The following is a 15,236-nucleotide window of genomic DNA, read 5'->3' on the forward strand; positions in this document are numbered from 1 at the left end:
TTACATATAAAAATTATCTTCATCCGACATCGTATCAAAGGGTTTTCTATTTTTTGAAATTTGAGTCTCATCACGCGACAAAATATGGTGCTGAAATTTTATATTATTTTTTCGAGCATCTTACTTTCCTCAAATGAAAAAAATTAAAACTATAAAGTTGTAGATCTCATCGAGGTCTACAATTTACATATAAAAATGATCTTCATCTGACATCGTATTGAAGGGTTTTCTATTTTTTGAAATTTGAGTCTCGCGTGATGAGACTCAAATTTCAAAAAATAGAAAACCCTTCAATACGATGTCGGATGAAGATTATTTTTATATGTAAATTGTAGATCTCGATGAGATCTACAACTTTGTAGTTTTGAGTTTTTTCATTTGAGGACGTTAAGATGCTCAAAAAAATAATTTAAAATTTCGGCGCCTCCCAAAAATAGAAAACCGCTTTTGAAACCGGCCGAGGACCAAATTCGTCCGGTTTTGATAGTTGGAGGGTGTTTCTTGACCGGTTTCATAGTTGAAGGTTGAAAATCGAACTTTGGTGCAAGTTGAGAGTTGTAAAGTGTACTTTACCCTTCTAAATATATATATAAATTTTGCTTTGCATTTAGATGTATATATTATGCCTAGACATAGCTTTTACTATGTATATAGAAAAGCTTTGGATAGGGGGAGTAGAAATTAAAGAGAAGTTGCTTGGAAATTGCCTTATACAAATCAAGATCAAAGTAGCTTACTGGATACCTGATAAGGGTGGATACAGGAAGGAAGGAAGTAATTTCAACAGAACATCAAATAATACAGGAAAAAAATTGATCTATCTGCATCGAAGCAAGAGAAAGAAATCAACTATGTATTTGCTTCATTCTAAAATGTAAGCTGTTTAAGTTTTGTGCTATGTTAAACTTCTCTAACTTTTACTGTATCTAGAAAAATATATTATCATAATAAAACTAATTTGGTGGTGAAGATTCTGGTGTTTTTTCTATGAACTTATTAGAGTCAAAAGAAACAACAACTTATATTTTTGGGACGGAAAGAGATCATAGTATGAAGTGTTACATTGCATGCATTTAAGAGATCAAATTTTAACATGATTGTTATGCCAAAAGATTGGCCAACAGGAAGACCAGCCAATTTGCTTGTCCATCAAGAGCCCGTGGAGAAATTCTCCATGCGGTCCAGCCCAACGAACATCGAGTACCCCAATGCAATACGAGGCAATTAACAGCCCATGGAAGAAGCCTACAAGGCCCAGCCCCACTCAGCCACGCATCCGTCCGGCAATCGGCAAATTCGACATCCGCTCCTCTGCCTACACGAGGAGCCAAGGTACCCACCCCCCACCCCCCACCCCCCATTCGCCTTTTCGGCGCTCGCGTTTCGGCCGCCGGCGGCGCCTCCACCCCTCCCAAATCCTGCCCCAGGCCCCAGCCATCGAAACTCCAATCCCCAGGTGGCCAGGCCCAAGCGCCCGACGGCTGCGGATCCTCGGCTTTGCAAAGGCGGCTGGGTACCCCCAGCCCCCAGCGACTCAGGGCGGATCCAATTACTCCCCAGCCCTGTTCTGGATTATTCACTGCTGATGCCCCAAGTGAAGACCGCCCGTACGCTGGTGAGCTTGCTGCTCCCGGCAGCGCCTGCCATTTGCCCAGCACTGGTGAAGCTCAGAGCCCGGGGGTTCTGCAGTCATGGCTCTTTCCCCTCGGCGTCTCGGATTTCTTGCTCATCAGAGCTATCTGATACTGATAGAGGTCCCGCCAAGGAGATGGAGGAGTCGGAATTCAGTGACGAGATATATGCCGTGAATGGTGCTGAAGAGGACGATGAAACAGAGGATTTAATTTGGAGCAAAGAAGAGATTGATGCTATTTCGGCGCTCTTCGACCGGCCGATGCGCCAGAAGCCCCTGAAGCCGCCAAACCCCGCGAGGCAGAGGGCCCTCCCATTGCCACTGCCGCACAAGACGAGGCTGCCCGCCGCTCCTGCGCCGAAGCAGAACGTCCGCCTCGCTGCAATAGCGGGGCTCTCTTCTCGCGCTTCCTTCAGTGACCAGGTGCGCAAGAACCCGGAGTTCCTCATCGGGATTGCCCGGGAGATCGCCGCGCTTCCTCCAGAGCACGACGTCTCCACGGTGCTCGACCGGTGGGCGAGGTTCCTCCGGAAAGGCTCCTTGTCACTTACCATTCGTGAGCTCGGGCACATGGGGCTCCCCGAGCGCGCGCTGCAGACATTGTGCTGGGCTCAGAGGCAGAAAGCTGTGCCGTTGTTCCCTGACGACCGGGTTCTTGCTTCGGCCATCGAAGTTTTGGCGCGCTTTGACCAGCTCAAAGTGGAGTCTGCGCTGGAGCAATGTGTGCCCACGGCCAGCCGTGCCGTTCTTGAGGCCATGGCGAGCGGGTTCATCAGAGCAGGGAAAGTGGACCGTGTGCGCAAAGTCCTTGAACTTGCAAGGATCAATAACAGGACGCTGCACCCCAGCATCTATGTGAAGTTGATGTTGGAAGCCACCCGGACACCTGAAGGCTATGGGCTTGCAGCAGCATTGGTCGATGAGCTCGGTGAGAGGCCGGACTTGGAGCTGCGTCTGCAGGACTGCACGGCTGTCATGAAGGTCTGCATAAAGCTCCGACGGTACGCAGCTGTCGAGAGCCTGTTCAGCTGGTTCAGGGAGTCCAGTGGGAGCCCCACAGTGGTGATGTACACGACGGTGATCCACAGCCGCTGCCGTGACGGGAGGCACCGCGAGGCACTGTCCCTGGTGTGGGAAATGGAGCAGGCAGGATGTCTGCTTGATCTGCCGGCCTACCGAGCTATTGTGAAGCTGTGCGTGGCATTGCAGGATCCAGAGAGGGCTCTCCGCTATTTGTCCAGGATGAAGGAGGCTGGGTTTATTCCAACCAGCGACATGTACGACAGTCTGATCGAGGGCTATTTGGCAGATGGGAGGCTGGCCAAGTGCCGACAGCTGATCAGAGATGCGGAGTCGGCCGGCGTGAAGCTGGACAGGAGGCTGCTTTCGCGGTTGTCTGAAATCGGAGGCAGACATCCTTAGTTGACTCTGATGAGTGTTGTTGACATGTGTTATGCACGGGTAGAATCAGGACAGGAACACCAAACTGTGTAGAGGCAAATTATCTGTAGCATTTATTGTAGAGTAATAGAAAGAGTAATCTTGACAGAAGATTATGAACTATTCTTTTGGTTGTTGCCCAGTTGCCCTTGTACTTTCCAGTAATCGATGATTTCATGACAACGATGAATTGGTGACTGCAACGGACTCAAGCCAAAATCCTGAAAGGCTGAAACTGCTAATGCATGCTTGCAAGTTTTTTTTGTATCCTTTCTTCTGACCATGCCATGAACAGTCTCTTTTAAGCTCTTAATCGATGCAAGAACTAAAAAGAATGTCCTCATTGTTGAAGGAAGCACCAGACTGCAGAGGCGGGGTTATCTTGTCGTTGCTGCCGAGTTCCGCTTGTACTTCTCGAGCAAGCGATGATTTCGTGACAAGGATGAATTGGTAGCTGCCATGAACAGAGCACCGTTCGTTGATGTGTTGCGAGAGAAAAACACTATATCATGACTGATAAGCCAGGCTGATAAGTTCAAGCGAACAAGGCTAAGCTGAAATCCTGAAACTGCTGATGCCTGGCTGCAAGGTTACAGTGAACAAGTATTTTGAACCTTTTGCTGCATTCTTCCTTCTGACGTTACAAGGTTACAGTGAACAAGTATTTGTCTCTTGTATGTTTTTACGAGGTGAGAATTCCTTGCGTGCCATTAAAAAAAAATCGCAATGCTCTCTGTGTGCCTCTGGAAAAGTTAACGGTCTTCAGCGTCACTGCTCTAACTTTTTTGTGCCCTCCATACCACTGCCGTCAGTTTGGGTTCTAACGCCGTCAAACTGCAGGTGTGAAAAGTCGAAAATACCCTTAAGTCTAAATATGTCATTACTTTTTTTTGAGCATCATGACGACTTTAAATGAAAAAACTCAAAACTAGAAAGTTGTAGATCTCGTCGAGATCTATAATTTTCATATAAAAATTATCTTCATTTAATTTCACAAAAAAATATGATTTGATATGATTAATATATCTTAAAAAAATAATATCTTTTTATGGAATTAAATGAAAATAAATTTTATATCAAAATTATAGATCTCGACGAGATCTACAAATTTCTAGTTTTGAGTTTTTTCATTTAAAGTCGTTAAGATGCTTAAAAAAAGTAATGACATATTTAAACTTAAGGGTATTTTCGACTTTTCACACCTGCAGTTTGACAACGTTATAGCCCAAACTGACGGCAGTGGCATGGAGGGCACAAAAAAGTTAGAGCAGTGGTATTGAAGACCGCTGAACTTTTATAGAGGCACATAAAACATTACGATCTTTTTTAACGGCACACAAGTGGCTGCAAGTAATGAACATCTGAAGCTGTAGCTTCAAGATTGATCAGTGCTGAATTCGTCTACTTTGATGCCAGGGGACTGATTAATGCTGGATTGGTGTTCATCCATGGATCCGAAGAGGTCTGAGAATGTTGACATACTTTGGTTTGGTGACCTATGACTATGATAACTCTACAAGCATGGCATCACTGCATCGATCGTACCTAGGAAATAGTCTTGACACAAGAAATTTTCTTTATGCCACTTCCAAATTGCAAAAGCTGCAGAAAGCCAAACCGGCAAGGGTACCCAACGGCAAGAACATAGAAACCGGTTAGATCCAGAGGGGAAGGGGAGGGAAAAGGAAAACTGAGCAGGAGGCCGGTGTCTGGGTGCCCGTCGTCGACAGAGGCGGGCACAATGCCGCGCCTCCGCCTCCGCCTCCCTCTGGTCCTCCTCCTCCCCATAGCCCTCACCATCCTCCTCCTCCTCCTCTTCCCATCTTCCCCACGCCCGCGCTCGCCCCCGCCGCAGCCGCTCCCCTGCGGCGCCGCGCTCTCCGATGCCGCCGACGGCCGGTGGGTGCCGACCCCGTCCCCCGCGCCGCCGCCACTCTATTCTCCGTCCTGCCTCTTCCACCGCAATGCCTGGAACTGCCTCCGCAACGGCCGACCCCAGCTCGCGGCGCTCTCCTGGGCGCCCACCCGCTGCGGCGGCGCCGTCGTCCCGAGGATCGACGCCGCGGGGTTCCTGGCCGCGGCCAGGGGGCGACGGATTGGGCTCGTGGGGGACTCGCTGTCTGAGAACCTCGTTGTCGCGCTCCTCTGCGCACTCCGCTCGGCGGACGACGGCGCCCGCAAGTGGAAGCGGCGTGGCGCGTGGCGTGGTGGGTACTTCCCCAAGGAGGACGTCATCGTCGCTTACCATCGCGCCGTCCTGCTCGCCAAGTACACGTCAGTGAGTGCTCTATGCTGCAGATAGCTGCTGCTTTCCCGGTTTGTTATTAAAAGAGCAATCCTTCTAGTACTTCTCTGAAATTACCATGAATGTTACCTACATAAGAGGTGTTAGTATTCTGTCATTAGTGCATTGCCTTGGGTGCAGAGAGCGCAGTTGCGAATTTGTGAGTAAGGAGGGCAGATAGAAAATATGAGTTTATCTATCTACTAGGCTCGCACAGACTGTTCGCTTGCTCGTAAATGATCGTAAATTTCCAGCCGGGAACAGTGTTTTTCTCTCACACCAAACCAGCCAGCAGTAAATAATCCACGATACGATACGGCCTGCCGAACAGGCTGATAGTTTTCTACATTGTAGCAGTAGTTATATCTGAGATGAGATGTTTCAGTTGCTTGGCTTGTTTAGGATACAAAAACATGCAACCGAGAAGAGGTCTTAGAAATTGGAACAACTATTGAAACATTTAAAGCTGTAAGACTGCAATGCAGTGCCATTACATGAGGCAGAGGGCACAATCTGAGTCATGTGGCGAATTCTATAAAAATGATCTTCAAGGAAGATGCACATGAAACAAACACATACTGCATTCACATACACGACTAGAAAACACAAAAACGGCACAAGCATTTTACCATTCAAATTGTTCATGTTTTTAAAAAGACTAGTTGTTGATGACCGGTAAACCATCATTCTATTTATATATGTATAGGAAAAATACTCCACTAGTGGTGTATGCTGCAACACAGTTCACTAAAAAAATTATTTTATTACACATTAGTCAGCCTGTGTTTTCAACTTTCTCACCATAATTAAACTGATTTGATCCATAAGCATGCAAAAAAAAAAAATCTGTTTATCTTTTTTTTACTCGAATGACACAAGAGAGTTGCGTGTCATTTCATTAAGAAGAGAAAGAATACCCTATCAAAAAAGAAGAAGAAGAGAGAATACAAGGAGAGGCCAGCGGCCAAGTCCCTCTGATACAGATGCACCACTTACAATAGAGACTCAGCGGCCAAGTCCCTCTGATACAGATGCACCACTTACAATAGAGACTCAACCTTGACCAAACAGGCCTTGATCTAGATGTCAAGGTTAAGTGACCTGATGAGTAGTTAGTGGAGAGCTGATGCACCAGCCAAAGACCACAAGCTACTTTCGTTTGCCACTGCCTGTAATACTACCAAAATACAAGGCCTAGCACCCTCAAACACACAAAGATTGCGATGTTTCCATATCTCCAACACAAGGATGATGAGGGAATTCTGCTCTTTCTTGCTATCCTTAGGAACACTTTTGACCCAATTTTAGGAACACTATGGCACCAGCTGGAGAAACAAGTGGCAGTAGGTTGAGGAACAAGGGCAACCAGACCCAATTTTTGGATGATAAACAACCAAACCTGTGTTGTAAAAAAAGACACAGGGGACTAGAATATGTTGAATTGTCTCATCTTCTTTATCACAATGGGGACAAGCACTGGGCTGTGGCAACCCTCTTTTAGCCAAACTATCTGAAGTCCGGCACCTATTCTTGATCTCCAACCAGAAAAAGAACTTGCAGTGGAGCTGGGCCCATGATTTCCAGACGCATTTTCATTGCGCAAACTTGATGGAACCGAGAAAATATGCATTGTAAGCCGGCTTACTAGTATAGGACCCTGACTGGGTTAGGCGCCATATGTGTTGGTCTGGCACATTTTGCTGCAAAGCAAAGTTACCTAGCAGATACCACAGGACTTGTACAGTCAGTGCTCCCTTAATGTCTGCCACCAATCTCCTGCCATCAAGAGCTAGGGAGACTGTCCACTGCTTAACTGCTTGTTTAGAGATTATCTTGATCAGGTTTGGAGCAAGCTCTGCCACTGTTTTTCCTTGTGACCAGTGATCAATCCAGAACCTGTGTTATGGGGCATCAATTAGGGGCCCAGGGGCCACAGGATCAATTAGAGGAATGAAGAAAGAACAAACAATCCAATTCCCCCAAATACTCTAGTCTCCCTCCACGCTGACTTTGCCCAGCCATCTTCCTGGTAATGGTTATCCCCCAAATGATCTAAGGATCATAACATCTGGTATTGGCTTGCTTCGGTTTCGATCCAAATCCCATGGCTTCAGCTGCAGTGCTGGATCACATCTCTGCGGTGCTGGATCGCCCAGCGGCACAACTTCTCCAAATCGGCTATCAGATCGAGAGATTGGATCGCAGACGTCGGGCGGCAGTGTGCGTATAGGACACGGCGCGTGGACTCCTGGCACGCCGGCTGGTACAGACTCTCTGTGGGGAGAAACGTCTGATTGTTGGCTCCAGGGCCATCACGTGGCCATCATCGGAGGAGCAGGCAGCGGTGCGCCTGCAAGCAGCAGGACGTGGCTTTCTTGTCCATCGGATGGTGTGGAAGATGCGTATGCCGCTCAGGCCGGCACTGCTTGATTCACAGCCTGCAGGTTCGACCACTCGAGCTCGCCCATACTTCCTGCAGAGGTCCAGGTATGGGGCCTCCCTGCACGGCGCACAACCAGCGCAACGCAGCGACGGCGGTTCAATCTGTGCCAAGAATTGCAGCAGCCGTCTCCTTTGTTCTGGCACCCGCCTTGGTGCTGGACAGGCCCAGCGTACTAGTGGGCTGGTACATCCTCCACTCTTCATCCCACATGAAGCCAGCAGTTGGGCTCTTTCCGTGGGATCCAGGAGGACATAGTTGCAGTCCAAAATTATTTTATATTTTAGTTTTAAATAATAAAATGAAGCCTAGATGTAAAAGGCTTCTTTTAGCGTGTTATAGATTTGCACCTGTGTGTGCATGTCGGGTTAGGCATCTAGTGTGGACTGCCACCAGCTCGAAGGCGAGCTGTCTCTCAAGGGTGGGGGAGTGTTATGGGGCATCAATTAGGGGCCCAGAGGCCACAGGATCAATTAGAGGAATGAAGTAAGAACAAACAATCCAATTCCCCCAAATACTCTAGTCTCCTTCCACGCCGACTTTGACCGGCCATGTTCCTGGCAATGGTTATCCCCCAAATGATCTAAGGATCATAATAACCTGCTATCGAGATCTGCCAACTAGGCTTGAGCATTACATGGCCATGAATTGGTAAACCAGCCCATGTCCAATCAGCCTCAGTTTTCTGTAACTAGAGCCAACATATGCACAAAGCCCATCCCATGATCTTGAAGTTTGTTATGCCTAAGCCACCATACTGGAGGGTTGCTCAATGCGCTCCCAGGAGACAAGAAATTACCTCCATTTACTTGCTCCCTACCTTTCCAGAGAAAGCCCCTTCTTCTCTTGTCAATAGCTTTGATAACCCACTTACGTAAATGCATGGAAATCATTAGGTAATAGGGATGGAAGTCAACACCACACAGACAGTAATTAAGTGACCCACTTCATTCATGAGAGAGGCTTTCCAGCCCAGGAGGCTGTCAACCACCTTGTCATTGATAGGTTGGATATCAGTTTTAGTGGGTTTGCGGATTGTTAGGTGAAGGCCAAGGTAGGTGCATGGGAATTGATCTGACAAGGTATAACTTCAGAGATGACTGCTAGCTCATCATCAGACCATCCAATAGGAGTTAGAGAACTTTTTGGCATATTAGTATTCAACCCAAAAGCATGACCAAAGACCTCAAGCTCCTTGATGAGACAAAGGTCAGTTCTTGTTGGACGGATGAACAGCACTACATCGTCCCAACGCTGCATTTTTTTGTTCTTTTTCTTGATATATGTTGTTTTGATTTTTTTTCCCTACTAGTTTTTCGTTTATACCCATGAAAAGCTGTATCTGACTCTTGACATAACTAGCTCACTTAGATCATGCTTACACTAAACATTGATGTTCTTGCTAAGCTAACTGTATATACAGCCCCTCTCAATATCTTTCAACCAAAAACCGTATTCGAGAAAAAAAAAATCTTTCAACCAAAAACACTGCTAGCAAGGCACAATGCAAGCCATATTCACCTGTAGAGATCATTGGGTGATTGCTTCTTGCCTTCATGATCATCGCCAATCATGGTACCGTAGCATTATCTCAAACCTTTGTCTAGAAGGATGAAGTTTTGCATGATTTTAATGTCATTAATTCATTAGATATGGAGGATCTGCATTGTAAATATAGTTGCACAAAAAAAGAGTTTTTATATGCTTAGGCTCTTTGGATGATTAGTAACTTTAGCCCACCATGATATCCTAAAATTTTATAACTTCATACAAGCATAGTCAGCGAAGGTAAGGCGCACGCTATCCCGATTATATTACAAAGAACTGGTGTAAGCATGCTTGTCAATTGCAAGTAGATGCATTTAGGGAGGATTCGAAATTCAAATTAGTTTCAAAATACACTTTGAACTAGAATTGATAGAAGAAAAGCTATTGCTAAACGCTAAAACATTATTATTAATCTCTTCTGATGCCCATTGCATACAAATCACAATCAGAACCTTCACCGCACGTCTTTGTATCTATAAGGGGCACACTATTTTTTTACTGGGGGTACTAATGGTGCTTAGAGGGCCTTAATAAGGAGCTGGCAGAACTTGACTGGGGGCCTGGGCCCCTGCTCATCTTAGCATAGGTCTGCGGTCCGCCCCTGACATGAGGGTGTGATGGCAGGAGTTGGTAGTATTCCAGTGGGAGTTGGGATGATGCTAAGTATAAATCTGGATCAGTTGCACTTGTGGTTATCTGTTCTGGAAGATCTTTTCTTGATTTCAGGTATTTTTGATGTGTAAGGGACTAAACTCCTATGGTAGTGCTGTTCCCTTGAAGAAACTAGGATGATATGTCATATGTGGCAAATATTGTTCTATGCTGCATGGTTAAGTTGCGTATATTGTTTGCTCAAACGTGAGTAATTATGCCGTTGCTTTGCTCTTCATTGTACATCTCTATGTATGTCCTATTTTTTTTACAATTTGACCCTTTTTTTGAAGAAAATTTACGTTTGGCCTCCTGGCAGACTTAAACTCATCTTTGGACCCTGGGGTCGGCGCCACGACTCATGGCGCCGAGGTAACACGTCTCGGCGCCACAGATCTTGACGCCAAGGTCGAAGACCAGATAATAACATGACGCTGATGTGGCTCCGACGTGGCATAGCTCGGCGCCGTGAGGTCTGGCGCCGACCTCGGCTATACCGACCTCGCCTGGCGCTGGCCTGCCCGCACGGGGCTCGATGCGCTGTTCCTCGGTAACCGCGGCACCCAAAGACGCAAGAGACGCGCCTGCTGCATGCCGTCTGGCTCTGGCACCGCCGCACTTTGCTTCTCCCGTCCCTGTGCCGGTGCAGCGCCAGCTAATACTTTTCTTTGGGCGGCACGGGGACGGGAGAAGCGGAGCGCGGCGGTGCCAGAGCCAGACGGCAGGCCGCAGGCGCGTCTTTGGGCGCCGCGGTTACCGAGGAGCAGCGCATCGAGCCCCGCGCGGGCAGGCCAGCGTCAGGCGAGGTCGGTATAGCCGAGGTTGGCGCCAGACCTCACGGCGCCGAGCTATGCCATGTCAGAGCCACATCAGCGTCATGTTATCATCTGGTCTTCGACCTCGGTGCCGAGACGTGTTACCTCGGCGCCATGAGTCGTGGCGCCGACCCCCAGGGTCCAAAGATGAGTTTAAGTCTGCCAGGGAGCCAAACGTAAATTTTCTTCAAAAAAAGGATCAAATTGTAAAAAGTTAGGTATGTATGTAAAGCAGCATGTTTAAGTGCACTTTGTTTAGGATTAGATGCACTGTAACACCCAAGGAGGCAAAGGATATTACTTAGTTGCCACATAAAGTTCATATTTGTTAAACATGCGGCACTTGGACATTTCTATTTCTTGCACCTGTGTTTTTTTAGAATAACAGGATTGCATTTTTTTTATACTTCGCATAACAAAATCATGAAGCTTACTTGGTGGTGACTAATGATACAAAGGTGGCATCCTGTGGAGAATTCAGAAGAAGATAGGAAGGATGGAATAAAAGGAACATACAGAGTGGATGTTGACATTCCTGCTAATGATTGGATAAATGTCACCAAGTTCTATGATGTGCTAATTTTCAACACCGGACACTGGTGAGTTCGTTTTCCCCAAATGAAGTCTTTCTTTTTGCATACTAGTAAAGTGAAAAGACCGTTTCTTGTTTAGTCGGAGGCAATGGGATTGTTCAAATGTTTGTTACAGTAGTACGGTTCCGGCTCTCAGCTTCGTATTGATGTCATATTCATTCATAAAAGGGTCTTTCTTGAACAGGAACAACCTTCAGTTATTTTCACCTGTTACTGTTAATTTTCTTGACGAACAGTTTGGTCATGAATATACTAATTTGTCATTATTGTTCCTATTGTGATGCTTTACACATTTCTCCATATCAGGTGGGATACATATAAATTCCCAAAAGATACTCTTGTTTTCTACAAAGGAGGAAAGCCGATTGAACCTCCACTTGACATACACAGTGGACTGAAAGTAGTCCTAAAAAGTATTGCTTCTTACATCGAAAGGGAGGTTCCTAGGAAAACACTGAAGCTGTGGCGCACGCAGTCACCTAGGCACTTCTATGGAGGTGAGTGGGATCACAATGGCAGCTGTGTATCTGATAGACTTCTTGAAGAGCATGAGGTGTGGTTCTGGCGACCAAACTGTTTCAATTCGGGTTATGCATTCCAAAGTTGTGAACTGTTTATTCATTTTCACAAATCTTGTGCAGCTCAATTCTTGGTTTGATCCCCGGTTTGGGGGAGTGAACAAAGAAGCGAGAATGGTGAATTTAGCAATTCAGGAAGCCCTAGCTGGCTCAGAAATCCAGCTGCTCAACCTCACTTACATGAGCGAGTTCCGTGCTGACGCCCATCCAGCTATCTGGCTCGGCAAGAAGGACGCGGTGGCTGTCTATGGACAGGACTGCATGCATTGGTGCCTGCCTGGCGTGCCGGACACATGGGTCGACATCTTGGCTGCACAGATCTTGCATCACTTCAAGCAGGGGAAAGGCTGATCACAGTTTTTTTTATTCTGTAGTTATGTGATAACTACAGCACATATTATAGATATATGTAGTTTTGTGATACAACTCTTTAGATTTGTATTTTTAGTTCCAAACTACAAGTTAATTTAGTTTTGTAGTCAAACTTCTTAGCCTTTTGAAACATCAAGCAATATTCATTAGGTCTTCCATAATGTGATAGTGATGGACCCCACAATGGGTAATAGGCATCGATAGGGATGAAAACGGTACTGATATTTTTCGACCGTATTTGAAACCGAATCCGTTTAGAGGGGTTGCGATCTGTCCGTATCCGAGTCCGGATATCCAACATCTGATGAAAACGGTACGGATATTTTCTGACCGTATTCGAAACTGAATCCGTTTAGAGGGGTTGAGATCTGTCCGTATCCGAGTCCGGATATCCAACATCCGATACCGTATCCGTATCCAAATACTCAAATCGTATATTTATGATGTCGATATCCAATCGTATTATATCCGATATAGTTGACACTATCCGTATTCGAATCCGAATCCGGACAGAAATATGAAAACAAATGTAATATCGGTGATATCTGTCCGTATCCGATCCGTTTTCATCCCTAGGCACCGAACCTCCTAGGGACTACTCTCCAAAAAAAATTTGTCACTGTAGAGTGGGTACTAGTCAAACTTTCTTAGCTTTGATCAGGTTTATAAAAAATATAAAAAATATTTGTATCTCTAAATAAGTTTATTATAAAAATATATTTAGCGACTTATCTAAATGGGACTAATTATGCACCATAAACATCAATATTTTATTATATATTTTGTCAAAGTTGAAAATATTTAACTTCTCAAGAGTGAGAATGACACCTTTTATGTAACGGGGGGATTAATTTTCAAATAAAATCCTATTTGGTAGAGCTCCTCTAACACCTCTTATGGCTGTAGTGTTTAAATAAGGGTTTGTTTGAGCCTCTCTTGGTTTTGATTCTTTGTGGGTCCCAAAGCATGCTCTTGCCGTCTTATAAGTCTCTTAGGCATGAGTTAGTGTTACTTGCCCTAGCGCATAGCGTGATGTTGTATAATCTTTTCGTCCCAAAATAAATCAACTTCTAGGGTTATTCTAAGTAAAACTATCTTAAGTTTAATTAAATTTCTAGAAAAGAGTACCAATATTTATAACACCAAATTAATATAGCTAGACACCTCATGAAAAATATTTTTATAATATACTTATTTGGTGTTACAGCTGATATTACTCTTTCCTATAAAGTTTGACAAACGTATGATAGTTTGACTTTAGATTATTCTAAGGACTAATTTATTTTAGGACGGAGGTAGAATGTTAACATATTTTCCATAAATTTGGCGGAGATTAGATAAGTTTGACTTTAGAAAAACTAAAGTCACTTACAATTTGAATAGAAGGGATTTACTTTGTTTTTTGATTGGCAGAGCCATAAATATTCTTAAGCTCATTTATTATTGCCAATTTGGTTTAGTGGGATAATGATCCGTGAACTAGTGAACCACGAAAATGTTTACAAACTCTAAGAGTGGATCAGCCCAGACAACGGCATGAGCTGCCTTCCAACTTAAAACTAACACGAGCAAATTCTTTATGAAAAAGAAAAAGTACGACCAAGTCCATGTGCACACATTACAGGATTGAGTGAAATCATCAACTGACTCAAAAAGGTCCTAGCGTGATTAAAGGTAGTTGAGTTTCTCCTTATTTCGACCGTCTATGGGTATTTGTAGTAGAGTTCCTTCTACTCTTGATTTCCCTGTGGCATGCAAAAAATAATTCTATGAGAAAAGAGATTCAATTGCCAAAAGAAATGGTGAAGCCAAAATTATTAGTGTCGGGGACCAATACTAGGGTACCAGAAGAGGAGGGGCTAATGGCCGTTATACGTTAATCCATCCAGGCAGTCAAAGATGCGACTACAGCTCCAACCGACATTGAGGTCACGGGCTCCGCCTCGCCCGACCTCTGGCCGCGGGCTCCGCCTCGCCCGACCCCAATGTCGTGCGATCCGCCTCGCCCGACACCGAGCCCGTGGGCTCCGCCTTTCCCGACCTCTAAGGGCGGGCTCCACCTCGCCCAATTTCTAAGGGCAGGGAGGTCGGGCTCCGCCTCGCCCAACCCCAAGGTCGTGCGATCCGCCTCGCCCGGCCTCTAGGGACGGGCTCCGCCTCGCCCGATACCGAGGCCACGGGCTCCGCCTTGCCCGACGTCTGAGGGCGGGCTCCACCTCGATCGACACTGAGGCCTGGGCTCCGTCTCGCCCGACCTCTAAGGGCGGGCTCCGCCTCGCCCAACCCTAAGGTCGTGCGATCCGCCTCGCCCGACCTCTAGGGACGGGCTCCACCTCGCCCGACCTCTAAGGGCGGGCTCTGCCTCGCCTGACTCCAAGGTCGTGCGATCTGCCTCGCCCGACACCGAGGCCACGGGCTCTGCCTCGCCTGACGTCTGAGGACTGGCTCCGCCTCGCTCGACCCCTCGGGCACAGCTCCTAACGGAAGCTCACGCCACCGCCAACCACTACGGGCCAGAAAGTACAACCTAAGGTCAAACTTTTGGTATCATGCAGGAAGCGGTCACGTCTCAACACAATCCATCCCCATGACATGTCATTCCACGGAACTCAAATCACCCACAGTGCCGGATGCGTGGTCACTATTCTGCCTACTCCCTGTACGGCCGCTGATCAGCACGATGGTTCATCACGCCGCCCGCTGGGGCGGAGTGGGACATCATGACCCACTGACAACGCTAGGGCATGGCATCATCGGCGGACAGGCGCCCGGCGTGGAGCTGTCTCTGTCGCCACTTGCCGTGTCAGCAGGACCCGTGTAAAGGAAAAGAAAGGCCCGGCGACCCTGAAGGACTATCTCTCTCTCGTTCTCCTCTTTTCTCC

The 15,236-nt window shown here is 46.5% G+C and overlaps 2 protein-coding genes across 3 annotated transcripts; both read left to right on the forward strand.

Annotated features, from left to right (window-relative positions):
• Positions 1-1,361: 1,361 nt before the first annotated feature.
• Positions 1,362-3,418, forward strand: LOC136539404 (pentatricopeptide repeat-containing protein At2g01860-like). The gene has a single exon (XM_066531360.1). The coding sequence runs from the start codon at positions 1,586-1,588 to the stop codon at positions 3,053-3,055; it is 1,470 nt and encodes a 489-aa protein (XP_066387457.1). The 5' UTR covers positions 1,362-1,585; the 3' UTR covers positions 3,056-3,418.
• A 1,179-nt stretch (positions 3,419-4,597) lies between these two features.
• Positions 4,598-12,563, forward strand: LOC136539405 (protein trichome birefringence-like 12). Of its 2 annotated transcripts, none has more exons than XM_066531361.1 (4): positions 4,598-5,347; positions 11,270-11,410; positions 11,711-11,957; positions 12,046-12,562. In XM_066531361.1, the coding sequence occupies exons 1-4, from the start codon at positions 4,815-4,817 to the stop codon at positions 12,331-12,333; spliced, it is 1,209 nt and encodes a 402-aa protein (XP_066387458.1). In that variant the 5' UTR covers positions 4,598-4,814; the 3' UTR covers positions 12,334-12,562. The 2 variants fall into 2 exon arrangements, with proteins under 2 accessions (XP_066387458.1, XP_066387459.1); XM_066531362.1 differs by having other exon boundaries at positions 4,811-5,351; positions 12,046-12,563.
• Positions 12,564-15,236: the final 2,673 nt, after the last annotated feature.

This window comes from Miscanthus floridulus, chromosome 2, assembly GCF_019320115.1.
Source record: "Miscanthus floridulus cultivar M001 chromosome 2, ASM1932011v1, whole genome shotgun sequence".
Lineage (NCBI taxonomy): Eukaryota > Viridiplantae > Streptophyta > Magnoliopsida > Poales > Poaceae > Miscanthus > Miscanthus floridulus.

What these genes read in the sequence shown, in the direction of transcription:
- LOC136539404 (XM_066531360.1), top strand. Translation starts at nt 1,586, where the DNA reads ATGCCCCAAGTGAAGACCGCCCGTACGCTGGTGAGCTTGCTGCTCCCG.
- LOC136539405 (XM_066531361.1), top strand. Translation starts at nt 4,815, where the DNA reads ATGCCGCGCCTCCGCCTCCGCCTCCCTCTGGTCCTCCTCCTCCCCATA. An exon ending in GTCCTGCTCGCCAAGTACAC is followed by an intron (nt 5,348 to 11,269) that starts GTCAGTGAGTGC and finishes AATGATACAAAG; the next exon opens with GTGGCATCCTGTGGAGAATT. An exon ending in GACTTCTTGAAGAGCATGAG is followed by an intron (nt 11,958 to 12,045) that starts GTGTGGTTCTGG and finishes AATCTTGTGCAG; the next exon opens with CTCAATTCTTGGTTTGATCC.